At 49.2% G+C, this 12,911-nt stretch overlaps 5 protein-coding genes across 5 annotated transcripts; 3 read left to right on the forward strand and 2 right to left on the reverse strand.

Moving 5' to 3' along the window:
* Window positions 1-193: 193 nt before the first annotated feature.
* N7519_003614 (aldehyde dehydrogenase family protein) lies at window positions 194-1,800 on the reverse strand (the record flags this gene model as incomplete). Its single annotated transcript, XM_057290392.1, has 4 exons — window positions 194-448; window positions 489-821; window positions 883-1,662; window positions 1,768-1,800. The coding sequence occupies 4 exons, from the start codon at window positions 1,798-1,800 to the stop codon at window positions 194-196; spliced, it is 1,401 nt and encodes a 466-aa protein (XP_057151594.1).
* Window positions 1,801-2,871: 1,071 nt separating this feature from the next.
* Window positions 2,872-4,555, forward strand: N7519_003615 (putative acetylornithine aminotransferase; the record flags this gene model as incomplete). Its single annotated transcript, XM_057290393.1, has 5 exons — window positions 2,872-3,018; window positions 3,090-3,198; window positions 3,281-3,544; window positions 3,636-3,789; window positions 3,880-4,555. 5 exons carry the CDS (start codon window positions 2,872-2,874, stop codon window positions 4,553-4,555), a joined length of 1,350 nt encoding a protein of 449 aa, XP_057151595.1.
* Window positions 4,556-5,450: 895 nt separating this feature from the next.
* Window positions 5,451-6,901, forward strand: N7519_003616 (Zn(II)2Cys6 transcription factor; the record flags this gene model as incomplete). The annotated part of the gene is made up of 2 exons (XM_057290394.1): window positions 5,451-6,038; window positions 6,104-6,901. 2 exons carry the CDS (start codon window positions 5,451-5,453, stop codon window positions 6,899-6,901), a joined length of 1,386 nt encoding a protein of 461 aa, XP_057151596.1.
* Window positions 6,902-8,052: 1,151 nt separating this feature from the next.
* N7519_003617 (putative GABA permease) lies at window positions 8,053-10,645 on the forward strand (the record flags this gene model as incomplete). The annotated part of the gene is given in 15 exon segments (XM_057290395.1): window positions 8,053-8,120; window positions 8,186-8,258; window positions 8,443-8,619; window positions 8,630-8,701; window positions 8,799-8,913; window positions 8,978-9,075; window positions 9,143-9,161; window positions 9,253-9,281; window positions 9,342-9,374; window positions 9,423-9,447; window positions 9,514-9,847; window positions 9,858-10,058; window positions 10,133-10,280; window positions 10,346-10,424; window positions 10,470-10,645. The coding sequence occupies 15 exon segments, from the start codon at window positions 8,053-8,055 to the stop codon at window positions 10,643-10,645; spliced, it is 1,647 nt and encodes a 548-aa protein (XP_057151597.1).
* An 892-nt stretch (window positions 10,646-11,537) lies between these two features.
* Window positions 11,538-12,785, reverse strand: N7519_003618 (ATP-grasp fold subdomain 1; the record flags this gene model as incomplete). Its single annotated transcript, XM_057290396.1, has 3 exons — window positions 11,538-11,696; window positions 11,753-12,588; window positions 12,647-12,785. 3 exons carry the CDS (start codon window positions 12,783-12,785, stop codon window positions 11,538-11,540), a joined length of 1,134 nt encoding a protein of 377 aa, XP_057151598.1.
* Between the last annotated feature and the right edge of the window lie 126 nt (window positions 12,786-12,911).

Here is a 12,911-nt window from a genome sequence, read left to right on the forward strand (position 1 = left end):
GATTTTACGCGACTAGAGGCTGGCCGTTCGTGCCGTAATATTAACATTATAGCGGAAAGAGGACCAATGAAAATGGCATACGCGTTATTGCAACCTAGTAGGTGGTTGTCCCTAGCCGCCGTTCAGTAAATAGAATGAGAATCTAACGCCGGCTACAGACGATAACACACAGAGAAACATGGCAATACAAACTTCAGTCATTTTTGAAAACCCAAACGGTCTGGGAATTGCAGTAGGCCTTAAGTCCATCCACTCCCCATTCAACACCGGTCCCGCTTTCCTTGCAACCGCCAAATGGGACATGGGGCGCGACGGCGAAGTGAGAATTTACCCAGATAGAGCCGCACTCGAGGCGAGCTGCGAGACGCTGGGCTCGGTTGAGATCTCTACCCCAGACCGAACCGCCAAGGCCGGTCGGACCGGCATTCGCGCGGGCGATGACCTCTTCCTCCGTGGTCCATTTCATCAGCGGCAGAAGAGGAGCAAACGGTTCTTCGACGACGACACGGGCGGTATCGGGGGGGGTTGTCGATAATCGTCGGATGAATAAAGTATCCACCCGACTCATTGACTGTGCCCCCGAGCGCTAGACGAAGTCCTTCCGTAGAGATGGAGTTGAGCAAATCCAAAGCTTTGTGGTATTGCATCTCATTCTGAAGCGGCCCGAAAAACACATCTGGCTGGGCTCCGTCGCCGACTGGCAGAGTTTTGACATGGGCGACAAGTCTGTCTCGGAATAACTCATAGATACTCTCATGCACATAGACGCGTTTAATCATCATGCACACCTGACTAGAGTTCAGAAAACAGAGTGGGGCGATCTAGAAATGTATTCAAGTTAGCTGCTGCTGGCACGAGATCTCGTGGAGCCCATGCGCCTACCTTCGGAATCAAGGCGTCAAGATCCACATCTTCGCATACGATAGCGGCATCGTTGCCTCCTAGCTCGAGGGTACATCGCTTGAGATTCTGGGCACACGCGGCACTAACTCGTTTCCCCGTCAATGTCGAGCCGGTGAAGCTGATCTTTCGGATTCCCGGGTGCATAGTAATCCAGGGGCCGAGTTGGTCATCCCCGCTGAGAGCTTGGAAAAGACCCTTAGGGAAGAAGGGGATTGCCAATTCAGCTAATTTGAGGGCCGTATATGGAGTAAAAGGAGACGGCTTAACAATAATACTGTTACCGGTGATCAGTGCCGATACAATTTTCCCAATAGCCAGGAGCACTGGAAAGTTCCACGGTACAATTGCGGCCGACACACCGATCGGAGTGAATCGCTGAACAATCTTTCGTTCAGGTGTATCTTCAAGCACGACCTCGGGCAGCTCCAAGCTCGCCAGACCCTTGATCCATGCTACCGCCATGTCGACTTCAACAGCCGCTTGGGAGAGAGGTTTGCCTTGTTCTTTTGTGAGCAGACTGGTGAACGCTTCCTTCTCGGCGTTAAGTGCATCCGAGTACGCAAAGAGAGCTCTACGTCTATCTTCGAGTGGATATCGTGACCACTGTTCGAAGGCAACTTGAGCCGCTGTGACAGCCTTGTCAAGGTCGGCGTGACTCGCAACAGGGACCGGGGAGTTTGGCTTTTTGTTGGCCGGGTTAATGCCATTCTGAGTCACAGCAGTGGAGATCAGTTCTCCATTGATGATGTTGTGAAAGTTCTAGAAAAATTTTTAGCCCACCTCATCTTGACTGTGCATTTATATAAGCAAAAGACGAGTAAAAAGGGGAGAGAGGGCAAGGAACAGGAGGGGTAGTATATTTACTGTGAAATCCAGACCAGCCGTTGTAGTACTCATCGTAGCAGAAAGGTAACGTTGCAAGACGACTGAAAATGAGACAAGAACGTAAATGTAATGAGAAAAATATCGAAGGGAATGATATCAAGAGAAATAAATAAGCAATTCCACAGGAGGAAGAATTGCAGTTATTAGAGATCCCTTTGAGAAAAGCGTCAGAATATCGCGGGATATCCGAAGATCAATAATCACTTAGATTTATAGGGAATGCGCTCCGGAAAGACGGTACATCCTGCGAACTCAAACAGCCGAGCGTGAACTACCTCGAATGACCAATTGGCAAAGCCTCAACAGATTTGGTCACTCATTCTCCGGTCTCATTTCCCGTGCCCACTGCCGGACCTCCTGCTCCGGCTGCACTATTTTACGTATCAGTATGGTTCCCCCGCGCTCGATCCGACAATTTGTGAGGGGTAGAACGGGGGAAACGCCAGTGACTGTGGTTAACGAGTGAGCTGTCAGTCGGGCGTGTGAATATCTGCCGACTTAGGCCCCGGGGGCCTTTTGATTCCAAACTTGGAAGGAACCTTGGAAGGTTCTCATCGTAAGCCGCGGCCCCGGATCGGCGCCGCTAGCGCCAAACCTAACCCTAATTGTCCCCACTGTGGCAGCCAATCAGCGGGATACCCGCGCTTATCAAAGTACATCCACCTTGCTACCCATGGCATCATCATCGGGAAAAAAAAAGACTCACCCACTCTGTTGTTGTTCCATACAGGGTACCCTCAGTGTGGCACTTCTCGGATCCATAACTAAGCTCAGCTGCCCAGGCAGACTGATAACGCCAAGAAGTCGGAAAGAATATGCCTCCGTCTAAATGAGGAATGTAATGCCGAGCGAGCCATTTCCGATTGGAAGCATTGATTGATGAAGTCACAAAGAAAGATAGACCGGTGGGAAGCCGCGGGATATCTAATACAGGTTATATATTCCCCCGTTTCCCTAGACCCCTTCCTCCCTCATCTTTCCCTACTCTATCCACAACAGACTCGTCTGTATAGCTAGTTGGTTAGTTTACGATTGTTATAAAGTCTCCTGCTCTAGACGAGCAGAATCTCATCCGTGGACATCATGGCCCAAGGACGGCAGAATGAAGGTAAAGTTGTGCGACTGTCTTCCAAAACAAAACAGCTCCTTGAGATCGACAGCAAGCACTCTGCCGGAGGGGTCTTCCCCCTCCCAGTCTTCATCAAGAGCGGCAAAGGCTCTATATTGAAGGTAAGTGCCCGGCCCCCTCGCCGCCCCTTCCTGGGCGTGTCATATCGGTGAAGCTAAAATCGAACTACCAGGACGTCGATGGAAAGGAGATCATCGACTTTATCTGCATGTTGAGTGCGACTAATTTGGGCCAATGTCACCCGGAACTGGTCAAAGAAATGACTATTTCTATGCAGAACAGTAAGTGCTTGCCCTTTGGTCCACATGTCCTAGCCAGAGTCCCTCAAAGTAACTGGACTGTGCTGAAATTGCCAACAATAAGTCACTCTCACCAACATCGCCACCAAAGTCGGCGATTGGGCTGAGTTCACTCGGGATATGTGCAAGCGGTTCGGCTACGACAAGATGGTAGGAATGGTTTCGGGGACTGAAGGTGCCGATGCGGCCGTCAAATTTGCTCGAAAATGGGGCATTAAAGTCAAGGGCATTTCGCCGCACGATGTCCTTGTGCTCGGGGTTTCGGATAACTATCACGGCGTTGGCTCCGGAATTTGGCCCATAATGAATGATATGGGCCAGTCATCAGGTCTGTGCTACCTTTTCGTTCTTCGTCCCTGTTTTTGAGTACCCATCTTTTAGCAGCAGAACTAACTATTGGCCATCTCTGTTCCTTGAAGATTACGGCATCGCAAACAAAAATCTCCGCAATACCAATCCCGCAACCGGAAAGCTCCTGCGGTATGGTCATCTGGAGGACTTTGAGGAAGTCCTCGCTGACGTCCACGGGCATGTGGCGGCGATAATCATGGAGTGTATCCATGGAAAGAGACCGTAAGTTTTTATTCCATGATTCTCAAAAACTGTTTTAATCCAGAATGCTATGCATTCTTCATTTCAATAAGCTAACACAAAGCGGCGTAGATCCTTCGAGGAGGAACTCAACTTTGTGATCGGCGTGCGCCAGCTCTGCAAGAAGTACAATATCCTCTTCATTGCTGACGAGGTGCGAATGGGGACGGGCAAGACGGGAAAGTTCCTCTGTTCTGACTGGATGGGGCTGGAGAACAAGCCCGATTTGGTTGTCATGGGGAAGTCCATCACAGGAGGAGCTTATCCAGCCTCATACATCTTCGGCAACAACGAGGTGATGGATCTCGTGGGCGGCTACGAATCAGTAGCGACTTTTGGTATGGCGCCGGCAGCTATTGCTGCCACTCGTGCGACGCTGAAGATCATCGACGAGGAGAAACTCGTCGACCGCGCCACCTGGATTGGGCAGGTTTGGAAGAAAGAAACGGCCGACTGGAACATGCCGTGGCTCGACTATGTCACCAACCGGGGCGCTGACCTAGGCCTCTACTTGAAACGTACTGGTAACCCGAGGCTCACCACCCGACGACTCAGCATGCTGTCTCTCCACAAGGGTATTCTCACCTACCCAGATGGAGATCGCGTGCGGATGGGCGTGGCGTTGAACATCCCAGAAGCAGATCTACGCCGAGGCATCTCGATCTTGAAAGAGGCTCTCCTTGAACTCGACGACTACGAGGAGATCGAGACCGGCCCCCCAATGAAGGGTGTTATCCCCGATATGTGAGACGACAGTGAGAGCAGGGGAATATTCAACTTTTTAATTTGACTACCCGGTGCAATAAATAATCTGTCGAACTTGCTTCTCGTATATCAAAAAAATAGCTCTAGTCTGTTGCCCCTAGAATGGGAGTTCTCTTCGTATTCAATGTAGGCTTTCAAATGTTTTGGCATTTGGAGAGACTTGATGGACTCGAGGCATCCTCATGGACAGGTTAAGTAAAACGAATATTTATCACTACACATGTTGTATAGAGTTCTCGTGTACGGCGGAGTATAGGTGCTATGGACTCGTACATACATCTACAGTATACAAGATCTGACTTTCTGAATTCCCCTATCGGAGGATACGTGCTCCTAAGAAGCGAAGCGCCTTTGACGAAACCAACACATATAACAAGGACTTATCCTAGCTTATTGTTGATATATTAGGTTGTAAAATATCGCCCTTTATATACATTAACAGCCGAATGATTCACCGTTACGATTGAATCCAGTCCGTCGGTTCTGTCCTTTCCCCCGCCTTTGGTTGATAAGGTTGTGGAGTGTTTGGAATGTTTGCAGCTTCTGAACGTCATCCACTTTCCCCATACTCGAAACTCACCAATCCTTTCTTCTTTTCCCTTGGTAGTCTGAATTGAATGCACTTTCTTGTTCAAAGAACTGGTTATGTACAGCCACACTGTTTTCCCGACTACAATTAGTAAGTAGGTGGCGCCAGAGCTTTTGATTTCAAGCCCCGCGTGATCCTCCCGGGAAGACAAAGGAAGACACCGATGACTCGTAATCGTGTCCGCCAGTCAGCCCAGCATTAGGGATATAATCTTGAGCGACAGCCCTCGAGGAAGACTGAAGGTTCTTTGGTTTGACGGCGATCAAATCTGCTATACTACGTACACCTGATGCCTCGCCGACGGAGCACGGGCTGCATCCCCTGCAAGCTGCGCCGAAAGAAATGCGACGAGCGGAAGCCAACCTGTGTGGCTTGTGCTCGTAATGTCCTCCTCTGCGCATGGGACTCGGGGTCGCACACAAGCAGGCCCCATAACTCGGACGACAGAGTCTCCAGAACAAGTCAACAGCCGACACGACTTGTTCCAGCCTCAAAGAGCGCAAATCCGGAAAATGTGGCGCTATGTGTGGCGCCTGCGCTTCATCCACAGCTCGCCAACGCGAAGACAAACTTTCTCTATTCATTCTTCTACTCTAGGGCAGCACAGACATTGTCAATCAAGGATGGGTTAGGAAATCCTTTCATTCATGTTCTTATGCCCTTGGCCGCTGCCAGCGACATTGTCTTCCAGGCGATGATTGCCTTTAGCGGAGTAATGTATCAACAGCAGCATTCTGCTTCCTTTGCCCAAGCCACGTGGGAGCATTATGCCCAGGCAATTCGCAGTTTAAAACATGCACTCACGCTCCATGTCGAGCATCAAGCTGATCGAGGGACGGAGCTGCTCGCCACTGTGCTTCTATTGATATCCTTAGAGGTAAGCAGAATGACACTTGCCGGAGTTTCGATCCAGGTGAGCGTCTACTTATCCCGTTTGTTTAGGTTTCCAAATCAGACTCCGACGGTCATGCTTTCTGTCATCTCCAGGCGTGTCGTGAATTAGTTTCAGGAGCCTTTGCCTACTGCAAGGATTCTCAATTGCTCGGCTTCCTAGCGGAACATTACCTATACATTCTGTCGCTCCTGCCCACTAGCTCGATGGAGTCTCCAGATATGATTGAAGGGGACATTGAGTTCGCGTTCCAAACCTTAGTCAACAACGCTGTCCCTGCAACGGGCGTTCTATGTGGGTGTGCCCCCCAGATGTTTCGTACGATACCGAAAGCAACAGAGGTATCGCGTCGTCTATACGATGAGTTTACTAGTGAAGCTGGCTCCTCTGTCCAAACTCTTCACGAACACCACATTCTTTACAACTACATCCAATCTTGGGTGCCAGAGGGTGCGGATAAGGAAAATTCAGCGATCGCGCGCGTCTACCAAAAGGCTCTCTTAGTCCTCCTGTCGCAAGCCGATCCCGGAACCTCTGACAATCCGGAAACGGAGGTGCTTGTGGCAAATATCGTTAGTCTACTTCGAAACATTCCGGTTCAGTCCAGCACAACCACAGTGCTAGCTTGGCCTCTTGCAACAGTGGCACCGTGTGTGAAGTCTCCCGCTGACCAAGCGTTTATCCTACGGTACCTAGGTGCTGTAGTACAAAAGTACGGGTTTGAAAATCATCGACAGACCGAGCGACTACTGCAGCTGATTTGGTCCCGTCAGGACTTACAGGAACAAGGGCCATATTGCGTACCTCGCGCGATGGAGGCACAAGGGTTTCGATTCATGCTCTGTTAGGCTTAAACCAACCAGTATAGGTGTCCATGACTAGAATCTCTATGGCAGTTGAGGCTGGAATTCTCGTATGTCATTTGTCGAGATTGGGAGAGCGACTTTGAGGAGATAGGACTAATTGTGACAGAAGTCAGAGAGAGAAACGGTCACTGGAAAATGAGACAGCAATGAGCGTCTCCACTGCTATGTACATTATCTTCGACGAGGAATATGCCAAAATTGTGATGGAAGCATTAGTGAAACCAATAAGTGATTATGCAAGTAGAGGATTGCAGCCATTCCTCACCCGTCAATAAGAGAGTGAGTACCTTAAGTGGCATGACAGGAACTGCCCAGGTGAGCATCCGTAATACTCTATCTAGGTAGTCTGCACGGTTGGCCAAAGAGCCAAACGTTGAATTTCCAAGATTCTTGCGCCGAGACCAATGCCCAAGTGGGTCCTATGAACCTTATCCCCGCACCGAAGGATTGCATGAGTGGGGAAGACCCACCTAATTCAGTTCACGGATACAGATAAGCGCGGGTCAACCGCGCATTGGTTGGAGTGGATGCATGGGGTAAGGTTTATCTGGGGGAGAATGGGCAATGCAATTCATTCGGGAAAGAATATCGGCTGTTTGAGGCGACTTGGCTGGAAATGGGCTGTGAATGATTATCTCTAGACGCTACGATTCACGCCTCATGTCCTTCTCACGAGAGTTCCGTTGCTCCCCGTGGCATTTGACGTGAGACTTCGGGCAGATAAGCCAATTTTAGAGGGTGGCGCGGCCATCCAGCTATAAAGTGAGCTCTACGGACATCTTATCCCAGGGAGCGATGTGTTCTCATTCTAGACGGATATTTTTCTCTTCAATTCCTTACCTTCATCACTGTATCCTATTCCCTTTCCTTAGCTCCTTTTGACGTGGTCAAGGTACATCCTGGATCAGAGATGGAGTTTGCTGGCTTGACCCAGCCGGCGAAGAAATTCTCCCGAATGTGAATGAATTCCCTCTCCCTGCAAGAGATTTGCCAGAACGTATACTGACGAGACGCTCGTGCCGGTAGATCCTTACTGGGTTTGGCATTTATCACCTTGAATGTAAGTCAGTTATGACACGGCTTCTTCAGGGGCATTATCATCTGCTGACCAACGCGCGTTGCAATCACCAGTCATGGACAGCCTTTTCTTCGAGTTTGCCCTTGAGCCTCACATCTGGAGGTCCAACAAGTATCATATGGGGTACAAAATATTTGCTGCTCCAGTCACAAAAAAACTACTAGTGCTGATTTGCGCGCATGAAATAGGGCTCCTGGCCTCAGGCTTTTGTACTCTTTGTATTGCCGCCTCTCTAGCGGAGTTTCTATCGGCATACCCAACGTTCGTTCTTCCTCGCCCCGTTTGAAATGGAGGAAAATAAGGCAATTCAGGCGACGCTGACAGTGAGACCGACGCAGTGCCGCGGGGCAATATCGCTGGGTAGCTGGTAAGACTTCCCTGGAAACTGTCCCCATTTTCTGCATAAGAAGCCCACTGACAGATCATGCGCCTCCCTCTCATATAGCTGGTACCTGTTCCTGATAACCTTTTCCCAGAGCACATCTCGCTAACTGAATCACCAGTATCCTGGGATGACTACAAATTAGTGCTCTCATGGTTTACTGCGTGGGCGAATGTCACCGCATGGGTACCCGTCACCCTTAGCTTACTGCAGGCATATGACAGCACTAACAATTATCCGGTGTTCTCAGATCTGTCTCAGCGCAACGGCCTCGCTATTTGGGAGTCAACTTATTACAAACATTGTGGTTCTGGTGCATCCGGTAATTCCGCCGCTCTCTTGCTCAACTTTCTTTTTGTCGCCACACTGTCATCTTCAGGGAACATTGGCTTAGATCATTTACTGACCTTTTATTTTAGGACTTTAACTTGCAGCGATGGCACGTGTTTCTCGTCTATGTCGGCTTTTGCCTGGTAGCTTTTCTGGTCAACGCAGTCTGGAATAGCATCCTATCCGCGCTAAATAAAGCGGCTTGTAAATCATTCCATCCACACCGTGACGGGCTCCTACATGCATGAATTATCTGACGGTACCATAGTGATCTGGTCCCTCTGTGGGTTCTTCATAATTTCGATAACTGTGTTGGCATGCGCAGCTCCGAATTACAATTCTGCGAGGCAAGTTTCAGTTGACATAGTTCTACTTTATTGATTTCCATTTCCTGGGTCAATCTAACGGCTCTCCCAGCTTTGTATTCACTCAGTTCATCAACGAGACTGGATGTAAGTTCTGTGCCTATTTTTCAGATGGTTGAGGCAGTTTAATGGGCCTCGCTCTGTCCTGGTCTCACTATAGCTGACTCTTGGTATTTAGGGCCCGATGGCTTGGCCTGGCTTTTAGGAGTATGCACAAAACCCGTATCTTGTTATCGAGTTGATGAGCTGACGCTCTATAATCTACAGCTGCTTCAGGGTGGACTATGTCTCATTGGAGTTGTGAGTACTGAGCCTTACTTGAATTATGACCCAGCTGATTGTGACCAGGATGCGGTCGCGCACATGATTGAGGGTAAAGCTTCTTGTCTTTTCTACTGCAAGACCTCCCTCGCCTAATGCATTTCCATTCACAATATAGAGATCCCCGAACCATCAACCGAGGGCCCGGTGATCATGATGGCATGTGTGGCAATTGGCATCGCCACCAGCTTGATCTTCATTATTGTCCTATTATTTGTGTCTCGCGATATAGACACCGTCATCAGCTCAGGTGCTGGACCTTTACTTCAAATTCTTTTTGATGCAACTAACAGTGAACCGGGGGCAATTTGCTTGTTACTGTTCGTGCCCTCTCCTCCACATCATGATCCTGTCGCTCACAGCAATTCTACCAGCTTCCCCATCGGGTGCCTCCTACTAGGTGTGATAGCTATAATGACCACTTGTAGTCGAATGGTTCACGCTCTGGCTAGGTATGAATAGATCCTCGCACCCATCTTCCTTGGAAAATGCACTCCTCCGGTTTCCTGAGGGGCCTACTGACCGAAAGCAAAGAGACTCCGGCCTGCCCTTTTCTTCCCTCTGGACTAAAGTGCATCCAGCGCTAGGGATGCCTCTAAATGCCCTGGCCCTCAGTGCATTTGCAGTAATTTGCTGCGGGTGTATCTTTCTCGGTTCTTCCAGGTAAGCCCAATCGTGTCTTCGAGTACTTGCCTGCGCCAGACTCGGTCTGAGGTCTAACCTATGAACCCGTCTAGTGCATTCAACGCACTGAGCTCCGCCACCGTCATATGCTTTGACATATCCTACTGTGTTCCAATCTTGGTCCACTGCTTACGGGGTCGCAAATTACTTCCTGCCCGACCATGGAGCCTGCATCCTGTGATTGGATGGACTGTCAATCTTGTATGATTTTCCCATTTGATGTTCCCTTGAACTTCATGTCTCAGACGAGCTAATATATTGAATAGGTATCAATCGCGTATATTCTGTTAACAACCGTTCTCTTCCTCTTTCCCCCTTCCCGTTCGGTGACAGGATCGACCATGAGTGAGCATTCCTATGCCCGATTAATTCAAGCATTCAACTAATCAGAATGGTTTCCTCGCTGCCTAGACTATGCCATTGCTGCTATGGGCGTATTTATGTTAATATCCAGCTTCTACTGGTTCATCAGAGGCCGTGAGTGCTTCATGCAGAGCCATGTAATTGCGGGTATGGAATGCACGGTAGCTACAGCTTCAATAGAGCCGACCAAGTTGGAAGCATAATTCATAGTTTTGGGCTAGAAACTCGGGACAAATGGCACTTTTTGAGTTTTTTTTGCTATGTGACTCGCTCAACCCTACCTAGGTACCTATGTAATGGAGCGTGATCAAGTCAGAATACTCAGGTCCTCGGTTTTATTCAGTGATGGAAAAGCGGCAAGAGGTGAGCACTAAAACGGAAAGGGAAAGCTCTCAAGTGCCAGGCATTATCCGATACATATTACAAGCTTCGGGTGCTTACAAGCAACCAAACCCATCAGATCCTAAGATACGCGATGAGGTGGTACACTATCCCTCGATACAACACCGCACAAAACCAACCCGAAAGTCATACCTGAGCCCAGGATAGGGTAACACCAGTGACACCGGAGGGATTGGTCGTTTTTGTAGCTCTGCGGGTTATCGGTTGCTTTTTTGGGAGTGCCTTCCTATAGAGATAGCTGATCCTAAAGGTTGGCATGTATCTAGATTATATACTAAAGTAATTTCAGTTTTACAGGCTGCTGGAATCTGAAGATGAACTGCTGCTAGATAAACTGTAGACCTGATCGCGTACCAGAAGTCAATGGGGGTTCCGCCGCTGGACCTTCTGGTGCGCACGTTGGGGGTCTACCGTTTGGGTGATTTTATGCTCTGGCAGTGCCACCAAGGTACAGATATAGAGGTTGTAGGAATGAACTGGCCGGAATTTGGAAGATGGGATATATATTTGATCTTGTTGAGATGGCAAAGCAGAAGAGCTTCGGCTTATGTATGATTTGAGCTGTTTTATATTGGTGTTATACCAGCTCAGTGTATAAGTCCCTTCTTTTTTTTCGTGGTATGTTTCTTTGAAAATCCATGCTCGACCCTAGGACCATTCAAGTCGGTCAACATCACATTCACATGCACTTATTTACAAAGGAGAGCGATATTGACGGAATGTCTCCAGGGTCGAAGCTCCATGCAATATATTCTCCAATAGTGTAGGATAATCCCACCCACACCCAGCCGCTGCCATAGCAGTCAGACTTGCTTGATCCTCGCGACCTGGTCGACCAGGACCAGTCATGTTCTAGCGGTCAAGGTCAGCATACAAACCGCAGCCACAATTCAAATGAAAGCACCTACAGGTTTCATATTAACATCAAAAATAGCAAACTCCGACCCATGCCGGAATCGCCGGACATCAATGCGGATAGGAGCCGTAGCCCTAATGAGACGCGCCACCTCTTCGCATTGACGCATGACCTCCTCATACGATTCATCCCGCATCTCGTCCTTAGTGACAACACGGGAATTGGCAGTAACAGCCACTGTGCCATTGTACGGCGCGATACCTTCGTCATGGTTGAATCTAACCACGGGAGGCATGCTCCAATACTCCGCTCGGTCGAGGGACGGAGGCATCACGGTTATTGTGGCTTCCTCGCCGGCGAGAAATTCCTCCAGGAGTACCACGGGTGATTCCCTGAATAGTGATTCGATATGGTCTTTCAACTCAGTAGGAGTATGGCAAACCTTTACGCCGTGGCTTCCGCGACCACGAACCGGTTTCCCGACGACGGGGTAGTTGGGGATTGACTGAAGTAGGACATATATATCATCTCCCAAGTTCACTACCCACGATTGAGGCAAGGTAAAGCCTCCTTGCGCACGCAATTTATCGTTCAGGTACATCTTGTTATCGAACTTCTCCACCAAACCCGGCGGTTGGCCTACGACCCGTAGAGTCGGGGCATAACTATCGAGACAGAATGCTGTTTGGAGAGGATGGGAAGCAAACACGATAGTATTCGCCCACAGGTGTGTGGCACCCTGGCTTACGGCGGAATATATCCCTTCTTCGGAATCCGGGAAACACCAGCCCTCATGCTGGGCGGTAGAAGGGGAGAACTGAGGTGTGATGACCTCGATTCCCCTAGAACGTAATGTGCATGCAATATCTGCACCTGAATCCTGGTATCCTGTGACAAGTCAGCACTAGCAATATTATAGTCTGGAAAATGTTTCGCGGCATCTTACCGCCTGGTTTGCGTGGTTTGCGGACTCCGTTTATTATTGGCGGGTCAATTGCTTGGGATAACACTCCGACTGCAGGTCTGATAGAAGAGCTATTCCGTTGCGATCCTTGGATGTACATGGACCGTGAGGCTTTCAACATGGCGAGATAGTGGGGAGAGTCGTCGAGTTGGAGTGAAGCGATTCTGACATGTCCCGTGGCCCCCACTCTCGTTCTCTCGGACTGAACCACCTTATATTAAAGTGGATGTAGTTATCCATGACAATT

The sequence above is a fragment of the Penicillium mononematosum genome, assembly GCF_028829835.1.
Source record: "Penicillium mononematosum strain IBT 11891 chromosome Unknown utg000002l:1.0-8112719.0:1.0-8118358.0, whole genome shotgun sequence".
NCBI classification, from domain to species: domain Eukaryota; kingdom Fungi; phylum Ascomycota; class Eurotiomycetes; order Eurotiales; family Aspergillaceae; genus Penicillium; species Penicillium mononematosum.